The 13,307-nt window shown below is 56.1% G+C and overlaps 1 protein-coding gene across 1 annotated transcript in view; it reads right to left on the bottom strand.

Moving 5' to 3' along the window:
- DCHS1 (dachsous cadherin-related 1) overlaps positions 1–11,028 on the bottom strand; it is a 50,946-nt gene extending 39,918 nt beyond the window's left edge. The window contains exon 1 of the mRNA XM_086630634.1: positions 9,277–11,028. Within this exon, the coding sequence (XP_086486760.1) occupies positions 9,277–11,028 (1,752 nt within the window). The remainder of the gene's footprint in view (positions 1–9,276) is intronic.
- Between the last annotated feature and the right edge of the window lie 2,279 nt (positions 11,029–13,307).

Below are 13,307 nucleotides of genomic sequence, written 5' to 3'. Positions count from 1 at the left end.
ACTACAGGGAGGAAGTTAGGGCATGTAGGGAGATAATCAGGGGGGCAAAAGCCCAATTGGAACTTAGACTAGGCTGCTCCGTAAAGGACAACAAAAAGCCCTTCTATAAATACATTAACAACAAAAGGAGGGCTAAAGATCACCTCCAGCCCCTACTGGACTCAGGGGGTACGTTAGTCACCAGGGATGAGGACAAGGCTGAGGTCCTTAATGCCTTCTTTGCCTCAGTCTTTAATAATAAGGTCAGCAGTTCCCAGGTGAGCTGGCCTTCGGTGTCTGAGTGCAGGGAGGGAGAGCAAATCGAAGCTCCTGTGATCCAAGAGGAACGGGTCAAGGATCTGCTCCTTCGGCTGGATGCCCACAAGTCTATGGGGCCTGATGGTATCCACCCGAGAGCCCTGAGAGAGCTGGCGGATGTCATTGCCAAACCCCTGTCCATAATCTTTGGGCAGCCTTGGCTCACTGGGGAAGTTCCGCTGGACTGGAGGCTGGCGGATGTTACCCCCATTTACAAAAAAGGGCGGAAGGAGGATCCGGGGAACTACAGGCCTGTCAGTCTGATCTCGGCGACGGGCAAAGTCATGGAACAGGTTATCTTGAGTGCTATTAATGAGCACATACAGGTTAACCGGGTGATCAGGCCCAGTCAACATGGGTTTATGAAAGGCAGGTCTTGCCAATCAAACCTGATCACCTTCTACAACGGGGTGACCCGGCTGGTTGACGAGGGAAGGGCTGTGGATGTAGCTTTCCTTGACCTCAGTAAAGCCTTTGATACAGTCTCTCATAGTGTTCTGGTTGAGAAACTGATAACTGCTGGCCTGGACAGGCACACCCTCCTTTGGGTTAAAAACTGGCTGGATGGCCGGGCCCAAAGAGTGGTGGTAAATGGGGCTAAATCCAGCTGGAGGCCGGTCACCAGTGGGGTTCCCCAGGGCTCAGTGCTGGGTCCAGTTCTGTTTAACATCTTTATCAATGACCTGGATGAGGGGATGGAATGTACCCTCAGTAAGTTTGCGGACGACACCAAGCTGGGAGGCTGTGTCGATCTGCTCGAGGGTAGGGAGGCCCTTCAGAGGGATTTGAACAGACTGGATCGTTGGGCTGAGGCCAATGGCATGAGCTTTAATAAGGCCAAGTGCAGAGTCCTTCACTTGGGGTATAAAAACCCCAAGCATTGCTATAGGCTCGGGGAGGAGTGGCTGGAGAGCTGCCTGGCCGAGAAGGACCTGGGGGTGTTGGTTGACTGTCGACTTGATATGAGCCAGCAGTGTGCCCAGGTGGCCAAAAAGGCCAATGGGATACTGGCGTGTATCAAGAATAGTGTGACCAGCAGGAGCAGGGAAGTGATCCTGCCCCTGTACTCGGCACTGGTGAGGCCACACCTGGAATATTGTGCCCAGTTTTGGGCCCCTCGCTTTGAGAGAGATATTGAGCTCCTGGAGCGAGTCCAGAGAAGGGCGACCAAACTGGTCAGGGGGCTGGAAAATAAAACTTATGGGGAGCGGCTGAGGGAGTTGGGGCTGTTTAGCCTGGAGAAGAGGAGGCTGAGGGGAGACCTGATTACAGCCTACAAATACTTGAGAAAAGATGGTGGGGAGGTGGGGGAAGGGCTCTTTACATCAGTGATGGGTGATAGAACAAGAGGAAATGGGCATAAGCTTAGTCAGGGGAGATTCAGGTTGGATGTTTAAAAGAATTTCTCTCTGAAAGGGCTGTCAGCCACTGGAATAGGCTGCTCAGGGAGGTGGCTGAGTCCCCATCCCTGGATGCGTTTAAGAAAAGGGTGGATGAACTACTTAGGGATATGGTTTAATGGGGGATTAGGGACGGTTGGACTGGATGATCTCTAAGGTCTTTTCCAACCCAGAAAATCTATGAAATCTATGAATCCCTGGGAAGGTGATGGAGCAGCTAACCCTCGAAACCCTTTCCATGCGCATGAAGGATAAGAAAATCATTAGGAGTGGTCAGCATGACTTCATCCAAAGAGAAGTCATGCTTCACCAACTTGATAAATGACTGGCCTGGCAGATGAAGGAAAAGCAGTGCATATTGTCTACCTGGACTTCAGTAAGGCCTTTGATGCTGTCCCCCGTAAGATCCTCACAGACAAGCTGTCGATGAATGGGCTGGATGAGCAGACAGTGAGATGGATTGAAAATCAGCTGAATGGCTTGGCCTAAGAGTGGTGACCTGCAGCACAAAGTCTACTTGGAGGCCAGTAGCTAGCCGTGTACTCCAGGCGTCAGTGCTGGGTCCAGTCCTGTTTAAAATCTTCACTAATGATCTGGATGATGGAGCAGAGAGTACCCTCAGCATGTTTGCTGATGACACCAAATTGGAAGGAGTGGCTGATACACCAGAGGGTTGTGCTGCCATCCAGAGGGACCTGGACAGGCTGGAGAAATGGACTGACAGGAACTTCATGAAGTTCAACAAGGGGAAGTGCAAAGTCCTGTGCCTGGGGGTGAACTATCGCGTGCAAAAATAAATGCTGAGGACCACCCAGTTGGAAAGCAGCTTGGCAGAAAAGGACCTGGGGGTCCTGGTGGACACTGAGTTGAAGATGAGACAGCAATGTGCCCTTGCTGCAAAGAAGGTGAATGGTATCCTGGGCTGCATCAGAAGGAGCGTTGCCAGCAGATTGAGGGAGGTGATCCTTCCCCTCTACTCAGCACTGGTGAGGCCACAGCTGGAGCGCTGGGTCCAGTGCTGGGCTCCCCAGTGCAGGAGAGAGATGGATATACTGGAGAGTCCAGTGAAGGGCCACAAAGATGATGAAGGGACTGGAGCATGTCTCCTGTGAGGAAAAGCTGAGAGAGCTGGGACTGTTCAGCCTGGAGAAGAGAAGGCCCAAAGGGGATATCATCCGTACCTGAAAGAGGACGTCAAGAGGATGGAGACAGGCTCTTCCCAGTGGCATCCAATGATAGGACAAGGGGAAATGGATATAAGCTGGAACATAGGCGGTTCCGCTTAAACATGAGGAAGAACTTCTTCCCAGTAAGGGTACCAGAACACTGGAACAGGCTGTCCAGAGAGTTTGTGGAGTCTCCTTCTCTGGAGATGTTCAAAACCTGCCTGGACGTGTTCTTGTGTGATCTGATCTAGGTGGTCCTGCTCAGGCAGGGGGATTGGACTAGATGATCCTTTGAGGTCCCTTCCAATCCCTGACATTCTGGGATTCTGTGACCCATCTAGAGGGCAACACCACAGCCCCTCAAACACAGCCATCCTCGTGCTCCCAGCCTTGCTGCTGACCCATATACCCACCCACACAGCCCACAGTGCTAGAAAGGGACAGAGCGCTTCCCAGCAGCTCAGGCCTCCATTCTCTGGCTGTCCTCCCCATCTCCAGCGGGCGCAGTCAGCAGGCAGGGAGCTCATCTGGAGCCCTGCCCCGGCTGGATCTCTGCTACGCACATGTTACGCTGTGGCTTTGGCAAACATCTGGCTCTGGGCTCCCGCCCTTCAGAGTGACGGCTCTTGGTGGGAGAGGAGAGGAGGCTGGCGCCAGTGTGGTCAGCGATCCCACGCACAGCTCCCTGTGCCGGAGTGTGTGCCAGGCGTCCTGCCCTCCCCAGCCCTGGCACAGCTGCTGACCAGCTAAAAGCAGCCAGGGAGCGGCCATGGCTGCTATTTCAGGAGCTGTCTCTGGCTCCCGGGCTGTGTCTCAGCCTCCGGCATGCTCAGGCCTCGGGGGAGTAAAGCGGGGTCAGGGTTCGGCCCCAGTGATGGTCCGGCACACGCAGCCGAGGCGAGGGTCGGACGCCGAGGCCGCAGGGAGCACCACGTCTGGGGGAGCCCCCTGCACAGCTGCAGGCACTGCCCGCTGGCACCACGGGCTCCCTGCAGCCCAGAAGCTGCAGGGCACGGACAGGGGCTCTGGCTGGCGGCCTCACACACAGCCCGGGCATGGACAGGCACAGGGCTGCCACAGCCATACGCAGCAAGGCACGGAGAACGAGGGCAGCCTGTGGCCTCCAGCACCGCGCCGGGATGGGGTAAAGCCCTCCGTTTTGAGGAGGAGGGGAAGCAGTTTAATGACAGACGTTGGCAGGGAGGTAGGATTGGGGAGGGCAAGGCTGGGCAACAGGCTGCAGGAGCCTGGGGGTGCACACTGCCTTTCTGGGAGCCCCGGTGCCTCCGAGCGCAGGGGGAGTAAGGCACAGAAGGACAAAGAGCACTCAGGTATCCTCTCGGGTGGAAGAGCAGGGAGGTGGAATGGGAGCTGCAGCAGGGAGCAACAGGGCGCCAGGAGCCCCAGCAGAGCACAAGGGGGAGCGGCGCAGCGCAGGGAAGCCGGGCCTCTGCAGAGGGAGAGTAATCGAGGCGGGAGGGCTCGAGTCGGGCAGCACCAGGAGAGGATAGCAAGTGACAGCTCCAACCACCACCTCCCAGTGGGCACTGATGCTCAGAGGGGCACCAAACCAGGGTGCTGGGCTGGATTTGGGCTGTGCGGAGCTCAGGCAGGGAGTGCTCACAGAGCAGCTCTACACAGCCAGATGGGACACAGCTGGGCAAGGCTTGCAGGTGAGCCTGGGGCTCAGGGCAGCCCGCAATGGAGCACGCCAAACAGGGTGACCCTGGGCAAGGAGGCAGGGATGGGGAGCTGGAGTGTCCCAAGGGCCATGCAGGTGAGGGAGAGCTCTGCCAGTGAGCGCTGCCCTGGGGCAGAACAGCCAGGGGCCCGGGGGCAGCAGGCACAGCAACTGGCAGCAACCGAGGGGTGTGCAGAGAACAAGAGGGAGCAGAGACGGGGGGACGGCGGTGGGACATCGTGGTGCTGAGCTGGGGCTCCAGGAGGGGCACTTTAGGGGGCAGCGCAGATGGGGGGCTGTGGGGGGACGTGGAGGAGGGAGGGGAAGTATGAGGGGCCGGGGGCTGGAGCGGAGGTGAGGGAAAAGGGGCAGCTGTGAGGGGGCCGGGGATCGGCGCGGAGGAAGGAGGGAGCGGTGAGGGGGCCGGGGGAGGAGCGGAGCATGGGGGGAGAGGAGTGCGAGGGGCTGGGGCCTCTCGGCTGCAGTGGAAAAGCTGCTGCAGCTCCAGGGGAAATGCTACTTGAATTAATCATGGCGCTGGCTGCTGTGCCAAGCCCAGGAGGAGGCTGCTGGCAGCGCAAGGAAATAACTTTCACAGGAATTTGGAACAAATGCAGCTCTTCTGGCGGTAACAACAGCACTCACCTCCCCCACAACCTCCCCATGTACCAGCATCTCCCCATGTCCCTCTCCCCGCGTGCCCCAGACTCTCCGCGTTGCAGCCTGCTCTCCCAGCAGCGCGACGCGCTCCCTCCCCTCACTGCTCCCCAGCGAGCTCACGGGCATCGCCCCACCGAGCCTCAGGAAGCTTGCCACCATGTTCCTGAGGAGGGGGAGGCCTGCTTCGTGTCTTGCAAAGGTCTGAAAATAAGCTAATGCTAAATCCCTTGTCCCAGGAAAATGAATGCATGTAGTAATGTCCTCCCCACCTCCCGCCACTCTCTTTGGCAGCAAAATCAGTGAGCGTTAGTCCTCTTGCTGTTCCAGTCCCCATGCACGGCTACTCCCCGCGTCCTCCCACAGCTGCCCACTTCAGTAGCATAACCGATGCATCAGGATTATCCATCAAGACTCTCTTTCAGTAACACAGTATATGTGGCCTGCTCTAGCCTACAGCACTTCGTGCGGGTCTTCCTATCTGGGGCACAGCCCAAGAGGCTGTCCTGGTGCGGTGCATGCAGCACAGCCAGTCCCACAGAATCATGTATCAGTACTCAAACTTCAAAACTCATCAGACTTGACCTCAAAACTGCGAGATAAGACTACACGTTGGGTGTATTGCTGGTCAGATTTTGACTTCTGATGTTCTTGTTCCCCAGCAATTGTGTGAATGAATGCAAAGGAAATACATGAACCCGGGTTCCAAAAGCATTAATATTGGATCTATGCAAGAATCAATAATCCACCATCTCATCTCATCTTGTTCATATTTCTGTCAAATCAGCCCGTGCTCACAACATGGGGTTTACACAGCTCTCCGTGCTTTATGCTGGCTGCCAGAGCACAGAAAATACTTGATTTAGCATGAAAAGTCAGAAAGGCCCAGAAAGACAACATCTGACCATGCATGCAGCTTGCTTGTACAAAGTCAAATGTTTAAAACAAATTTAAGACATCAGGGTGAATTTATATAAGAACAGCGCTTCACATCACGTAACCATAGTATTTGAACGTAGTCCGATAAGCCCTAAAACTTCTATATTATCAACTCATGGCCACAGAGACAACCAGTCAGTAACTATCCCTTGCTCTATTTTCTGCTGGTGTCGTGTTCACTGGTATTTCTCTCTCATCTCAGACTTGAACTGTGAGTTTGCCATTTCCTTCGCTTAGTGCTCGTGCAGAGTCTGCTACTGTGGGTCCTGGCCCATGATAAACACGAGTAATAAATAAAGAAGATGTTATGAAATCCTTTTTTCTTTCTTGGGAGCTCAGGCCAGCAACCTGCTCTGCTCATATCTGTTCATACACCAACCTCAAATACCGACCTGCCAGAGAGGATGGGGTGTGCAAGGGAGCGGGAGACCTGCAGCCATTCTTCAAGTCTCTTCTGGTCACTCACATGGACTCCTCACTTCCCCATTGTTCTGTCCTGCCCACAGAGAGCAGACGACACCATCTGAAAATAGACCTGGTCCTCAAGGGTTTTTTGCTTAGAAACATGGCAGTCTGAGAGAGAATCAAGCCCATTCCGTTCTGTGGTGACCTTGAAGGCTGTCCTGGGTTCTGCACATCATGCTGGCAGGGCCTGCCCATGGCCTAAGCTCTCATGACCATTACGTGGGTCTAGACCAAATCCAGACCTTGACAGAGCCCCCTTTCACCTCCCAAGGCAGGATGGGCCCTGATGCCGAGAAGCCATGGGCAGATGGAGCCAAGCAGGAGTGACTGCACACAGGGGCTGTGGGGCAGCACACCTGATGTGGGTGACCCCGTGGGACACGCTGCTGGCCACTGTGGATCCTGAGGGCACCTCTGAAGCCCTCCTGTTCAGGGCAAGAGGGTGGCTGAGGGGTGGCCACATCGGGCAGCTCCGCTCTGAGACCCGGGTCCCTGACGGCACTCTACCCAGCTCCCCGACCTGGCTCACTCCTGCCGCGGCCCAGTGCCGAGCCGGCAGCCTGGCCAGCCTCCTTTCCCATCCTCTCACGTTTCCCGGCTCGGAGGAAGCAGCAGCAGATGTGTGAGCTGTTTGCTTTGTGCCGAGGCCACGCGGGAGTTACCTGCGCTCAGCCCAGACGCGCCGCTTCCAAATGAAACATGAGGGCTGAGCCAAGACCATCGAAATCTGGCCAAACCCTCGGTTGCTGCCGGCCGCCGGGCCAGCACCATCCCCTGCGCAGAGCGGAGCCGGGCTGGCCCCTGCGCTGCACCGGCCTCGCCGTGGCCAGGCAGCCACGTGCTGGACCCGCTTCTCCGTGCCATCCCCACAGCCCCGCACCAGCCCAGCTTCTCCGCAGGTCCCGGTCTCCTTCCTGCCTGTCCCTGCACTCGCAGTCAGGAGCCCAGCCGCCATCTCCGATTGCATTTCCAGAATGCCTTCCCACACGGCAAGCGGCACTAAGCAGGAAAGCACGGAGAAGGAGAGAGAGAGGGGGGCCTCCCTTCAGGGGCTGCCGCAGCCGAGACATCCCTACGCACGCCTAGGGCCTCCACGCTCACCCAGGGACATGTGGCTCCTCCACTCCGACCCTGTCCCTGGATCGACCCTCACCCTTGACCCCTCCCCATCTCTGTCTCCAGCCCTGGTCCAGTCCCTGTCCCCATCCTCACCCACCTGGGGCAGTATGGAATGTTGCCCTGCACAGACCATTCCCAAATCTTCCCCCACCCAGATCTTCCTCCTCATCTTCCACCCACTTCTTCTGCCCAGACTCACCCCCATGTGCCATCCTGACCCATCCTCCACTCCCCTCAGATCTGCCCCATTCCAAACTTGTGCCTGCCCCATGTCCCCTCTCTATTCTACACCTGGCCCCTGCTCCCACCCAGTTCCTCCTTCCCCACACACTCCTATCCCTTCATGTCCTGCACTCACCCACCCCATGAGCCCCTCTCCAGCACTCCCATCCCATACGTCCCATCAGTCCCTATCACACACCCTCCATGCCCCAGCAGTCCCCCCACAACACACCCATAGCCCAGTTTTTCTCACCAGCTCCACTTCCTCTTCCAGGACCATCTGGAGGCCCTTTTCCCTGGCCAGGCTGCTGGACCTCCTCCTGCCTTGTCTCATGGGCCCCGGAATTCCAGCTCGCCCTCGCCCCCTCCACGGGCACTGCTCACCACCCAGCCCCACAGCCCTCCGCGGCCCCGGCCAGACATCCTGGTGCCCCACGACTCCAGCCTCCACGCTTCACAGACACGTGTCCTGATGGGCAGCCGGGACGCTGCCTCGGCTGGCAGTGTCCCGCGGCGTTACCCACCACTTCCCCACTGTCAGCCCCGAGACCCACGTCTCCCCATCCCGGCTCAGATGGCTGCACCGCCGGTCCCAGCAGCCAGGGCTCCAGGGCCTGAGCTGTGACAGAAACGGCAAACGCAGGGAACACAAAATACACACGGTACAAATGGCATCGCGGGCCCATCTCGGGGTCCACAGGACCTGTCAGAGGGGCAGCACATCCCCAGGCCCCACCTGTCACCTCTCACGACACAAAGGCTGATGCAGCACGTGTCTCAGCTCAGATCCCACAGGTGCTGTTTCCAGGGTAATACAACAATGCCAGTTGTGCACAATTAATGTTAATGTTCACAACCAGCCTTACAAACACTGATAAACTCAGGCTAATGACCTCACAGGGGGAGAGAAAACTTAGCATCTTGGCTACAAGCAGCTTCCTGGAGGTCTCAGCCACGCTCCGGAGCACCGTTTTGAGCGCCCTGGGCTGCACGGCAGCTCCACACTCGTGCGAGCGAGGCCTGGCACCATGGGCTCCAGTCTTAGCTGATGCCAACACCGTGCTGTGCACCACGGACATCCTCAAGGTGTGCCCATGGCACCAGTGCTATCACACAGTACCTAGCACACAGAAAGGGTGTAGCAGTGCTCTGTCCTGTTTCCAACACGCAGGACACGGAGACCTCTGCTCTGGCATTCCTGCTGCAACTGCTGCCCACCTAAGCCATGATGACTGCAGCAAACATCCTGCAGGGGCAGGTTTCCCACCCCACGCTTTGCACAGCCCTGGCTGTGCCCTCCTCAAGCTCAGCTCCTGACAGTTGTACCTACCTGTAAGAAGCAGGTCCCAACAGGAGTGCTCTCCTTCAGGGACACATTGTAGAAATTACTCCTGAACACCGGCTCATTGTCGTTGACGTCCTGCAGGGCCACACGCACCACAGCTGAAGAAGAGAGGGCAGGGGTTCCTCTGTCTGTGGCCAGCACAGTCAGCTGAGGCTGAGGATCCTTCTCATAATCCAGTGGGGCAGCGGTGGTGATGATACCTGTGGCAGGGTCAATGGCAAACCAGCTGGAGTGGGTGTCACGGCCATGCACGATACTGTACTGTACCTCCCCATTGGGACCCTGGTCCTTGTCACGAGCTGTCACCTGCAGGACAAAGCTGCCTGGGTACACAACCTCAGGGATGCTTTGCTTGTACTCTTGCTGGTCAAAGAGTGGAGGGTTGTCATTGATGTCCATCACTTGCAGCACAAAGGCTGATTCTGCCCGGAGTGGGGGTGTTCCTGAGTCAGTAGCTGTCACCCGCAAATCATAGGAATCTCTTTCTTCCCGATCCAGAAGCTGGTCCACACAAATGAGGTAGATGATGTTGTCCTTGGTAGTGAGGGCAAACTTGCCATCCCCTCCCTCCAGTGTGACATTGACATTGGAGTACTCGCCATAGTCTGGGTCAGAAACAGAGATGCGTGCCACATACTGGCCGGGCTGGGCTCCCTCAGAGATCTGAGGGGAGCCGTCTTCACTTAGGAAGATGATAGTCATGGTGGGCTGGTTGTCATTGTAGTCACGCACATGAATAGTGACAAAGGCTGTGGTGATCTCAGGATGGACAGCCTTATCCCTTGCCTGCACCACCAGCTCATGCACCTTTCTTACTTCATAGTCCAGACCTTTGTTGAGCTTGATGACTCCAGTCCGGGAGTCAATGGTGAAGTACTGGTCAGGATCGCTCTGCCGCCGGTTGATCTCATAAATCACATCCCCATTGTCACCTTCATCTGCATCAGAGGCAAAGACCTGGAGGATGCTGCTGCCAGGTTTCAAATTCTCTGAGATGAGAGTATGATAGCGGCTCTGGTTGAAGCTAGGAGCATTGTCATTGATGTCCTGGATAGACACATCCAGCGTCATCTGAGTACTCCGGGGAGGAGAGCCACCATCGTAGGCTTCCAACAGCAGTGAATATGATGAACGGTTCTCCCGATCCAAGATGTTGCTTACCACCAGGTCCAAATACAGGACCCCATTGGGTCCTCGACGTGTTTCCAGGCGGAAGGCCTGCCCCACATTCTCTCCCTTAATCACATAGCCTTGCGTATTGAGTAGGCCACTGTCAGCATCAAAGGCTGGGTCCAAGGGAAATCTGCTGCCAATGGGTGTGTGCTCTGGGATCTGGAAGGTGCTGTGTTGTTTGGGAAAGGCTGGAGCATGGTCATTGATGTCATTCACTTGGATGTTCACTTCTACTGTGATGCCCTCTGGGGTAACAGCAATGAAGCTGTAGTGGTCCCGAGTCTCTCGGTCCAGGACGCGAGCTGTTTTGATGATACCGGTGTTCTCATCTATCCCCAAGTCAGTGGTAACACCGCTGCCCTCCTGTGCTGAGATGAAATACATGTAGGCACTAGTTCCAGGGGGCAGGCCAGCACTGATGTCCCCAATGATGGTGCCAGCTGGCTGCTCCTCATCTATTTGTAGATCCAGGGTGCCCAGGACAGCAGAGCCCTTCCCTGCTCTCAGGCCTCCAAGAATTAGCAGCTCCAGCAGAAGCATGGCTGACCCTTTCATCTGCTCCATTGCTAGTGACTTGCAGAGCAGAGGGTGGCTTGATCTCCTTTGCAGAGTGTGCTTTAATCCTGCATGGAATGCAGACCAGAGGATGCTGGTTAAGAGGAAGCAGCAAAGGAAGGACAGAAAAAAAACCACGGAGACAGAAGGCCTGCCATGTACCTGCTACCTGAGTGCTCTGTATCACCTATCCCTCACCAGGAGCAAAGGTGAAAATGTGTCAGAGCAGAGGGTGCCCAGAACAAAGGGCTGGGACAGCACCTGAAGTCAGCCAAGCAGGTCACACCTGACAGTGTGCTGAGGGTAGCAGCCAGTACCCCATCGCACAGGCTGTCTCCTACAAAGCCAAGCATTCTTCCCAACCACCCGCCCTCCTAGCATCACTGGAGCCAGCTGCCCTGGAGCAGAGCTGCCTGTGCCTTAACAGCCGAATGCTTCCTGCGAGGCTGAGAGGCTGTCTGCAAGACAACAAGAGATTTTTGGACAAACAGCAGCCTAGCACCTCTCCACCCTGAAAAAAGTTTGTCTCAAATTGGGAAAGAGCTCCACAAGTGACTGTGTGGAGATCCCCCCATCCCCAGCAGCAATGCCTTTCAGGACCACGGGGATATAGGTGCCAAAAAAACCCATGAAGTGAAAATCTGGTGTCCCCGGGAGGGAGCAGCAGAACTGGAGCAGGCTTACATCCAGTGAACAATAAACCAGAAAGGCTGCGTTGCAAAGGATGTACCCACAGCTGGGAATGCCCAGGACAACGGCCCATTATCTGGGCAGGCACGGAGAGCTGTGGATGCCCCAAGCTGGTACCATGGAGGGTGGCGGCAGTGCAGCAAGAACGCAGCAGCTCCCTCTGAACTGCCAGCTGCTCCGGCTCCTTCCCAGTCCCACACCCTCCACGGCTCGCTCTCCTCCTTTGTCTCCTTCTCGCTGCTCCTGGCTCGCTCCGGCTCCTTCACTCCATTTCCCCCTGCCGTAGCTTCATTTCACTGCAGCGCTGGGGGAGGGACGGGCGGGGAGGAGCAGCGCCCTGCAGCAGCCCCACCGCTGGACTCGCTGGACAGGCTGCCAGTGCCCGCCGGCTGCCAGCCCCCCCCGGCTCTGCCCGCCCTCCCTGGGACAGCCAGAGAAACTCAGCAGCCCGGGAGCTGGTGAAGAACAGCAGCCCCGGTGCTGCTCAGCCCCCGGCAAACGAGGCCGAGTGGTCTGCAGGGATGGCGGCAGCATGAGCTCACACTTGGACTCTCTTGAAAGCATTTGCTGCTGGTCCCACAACCACACTCAGGAGCGGCTCATGTCAGACACAGGACGGCAGGAACCTCCCTGTCTTGGGGGGTGGAGGTGGCTGACATTGCCTAGTTTGGGGACTAAGAGTGTCAGCCCTTGAGCTAAAGAACCCTACAGCAGCGTTAACCCTTTCCAGGGGACAGGGATGATTATTTCTGGGTCCTCTTTCCCACCTTGGGTGAGCTGTTTAGACTGTTTTCCCTGTGGAAATCCTGGATTAGTGACAGAAAGAAAAATACGAAGAAGTGTTTTCTACATACAAAGAAGTGTTTGTTTACTTCAGTGGGCAGGCAGTGTCTGAGGTCTATGGCAAGTAAATCCACACACTCTTCTGGCACCTAGCAAGTGTGAATCCTCATTCTCTCTCAGCAGCAGAAGTTGAAAGAAGTTACTTTTATCCCTGTGCTGCTAGCTAGGGATCTGCACTAACTCAGCGGTCCTAGACAGGTCTCTCTCTCTTCTCTGTTAGAGCAAGTTAAATTTCCTCAGCTGGAGGGGTAACCGCCTGCATCCAGAACATGCAGTGCTGGGGGACTGGGGTTTGAGTTTGCTTCCGTGGTGAAACTGCACCATCCTAACTGTGACCCAGCTGCTCGGGTCATGGGAAGGCACAGGGCAGAGGGCTTAAAGCCTTGGCAGGAGGTTAGACAAAAACTAAATAAAAAGGAGAATAGAAAAACAGGTAGAGGGACAAGGATCCCTAGGGCAATCTCAGGATGAAGCTGAAAGGTTTTGGGTAGTGCCTGGAACGGAACAGGGCACAGATATGGGGAAAAAAAACACCTGGCTTGATTAGTGATGTGGCTCTTGAGAATCAGAAGGGAGTGTAACAAGGCTTCGTGGGCTGCTGGCAGGGAGGAGAGAGAGAAACTTGAAAAGCGAATCTGGCGGTGTGAAGAACAGTTGAGAGCAATGGGGCAACCAGGGAAAAGGAATTAGGGTCCTTGGGGTGGGGAACTGGTGAAGAAAGACTGTGTAAACTCCCTTTCCATCCTCCCTGGATA

This window comes from Tauraco erythrolophus, unplaced genomic scaffold (genome assembly GCF_009769465.1).
Source record: "Tauraco erythrolophus isolate bTauEry1 unplaced genomic scaffold, bTauEry1.pri scaffold_45_arrow_ctg1, whole genome shotgun sequence".
NCBI classification, from domain to species: Eukaryota; Metazoa; Chordata; class Aves; order Musophagiformes; family Musophagidae; genus Tauraco; species Tauraco erythrolophus.
The sequence above is the reverse complement of the archived record's forward strand: the minus strand, read 5'-3'. Positions and strand labels throughout refer to the sequence as shown.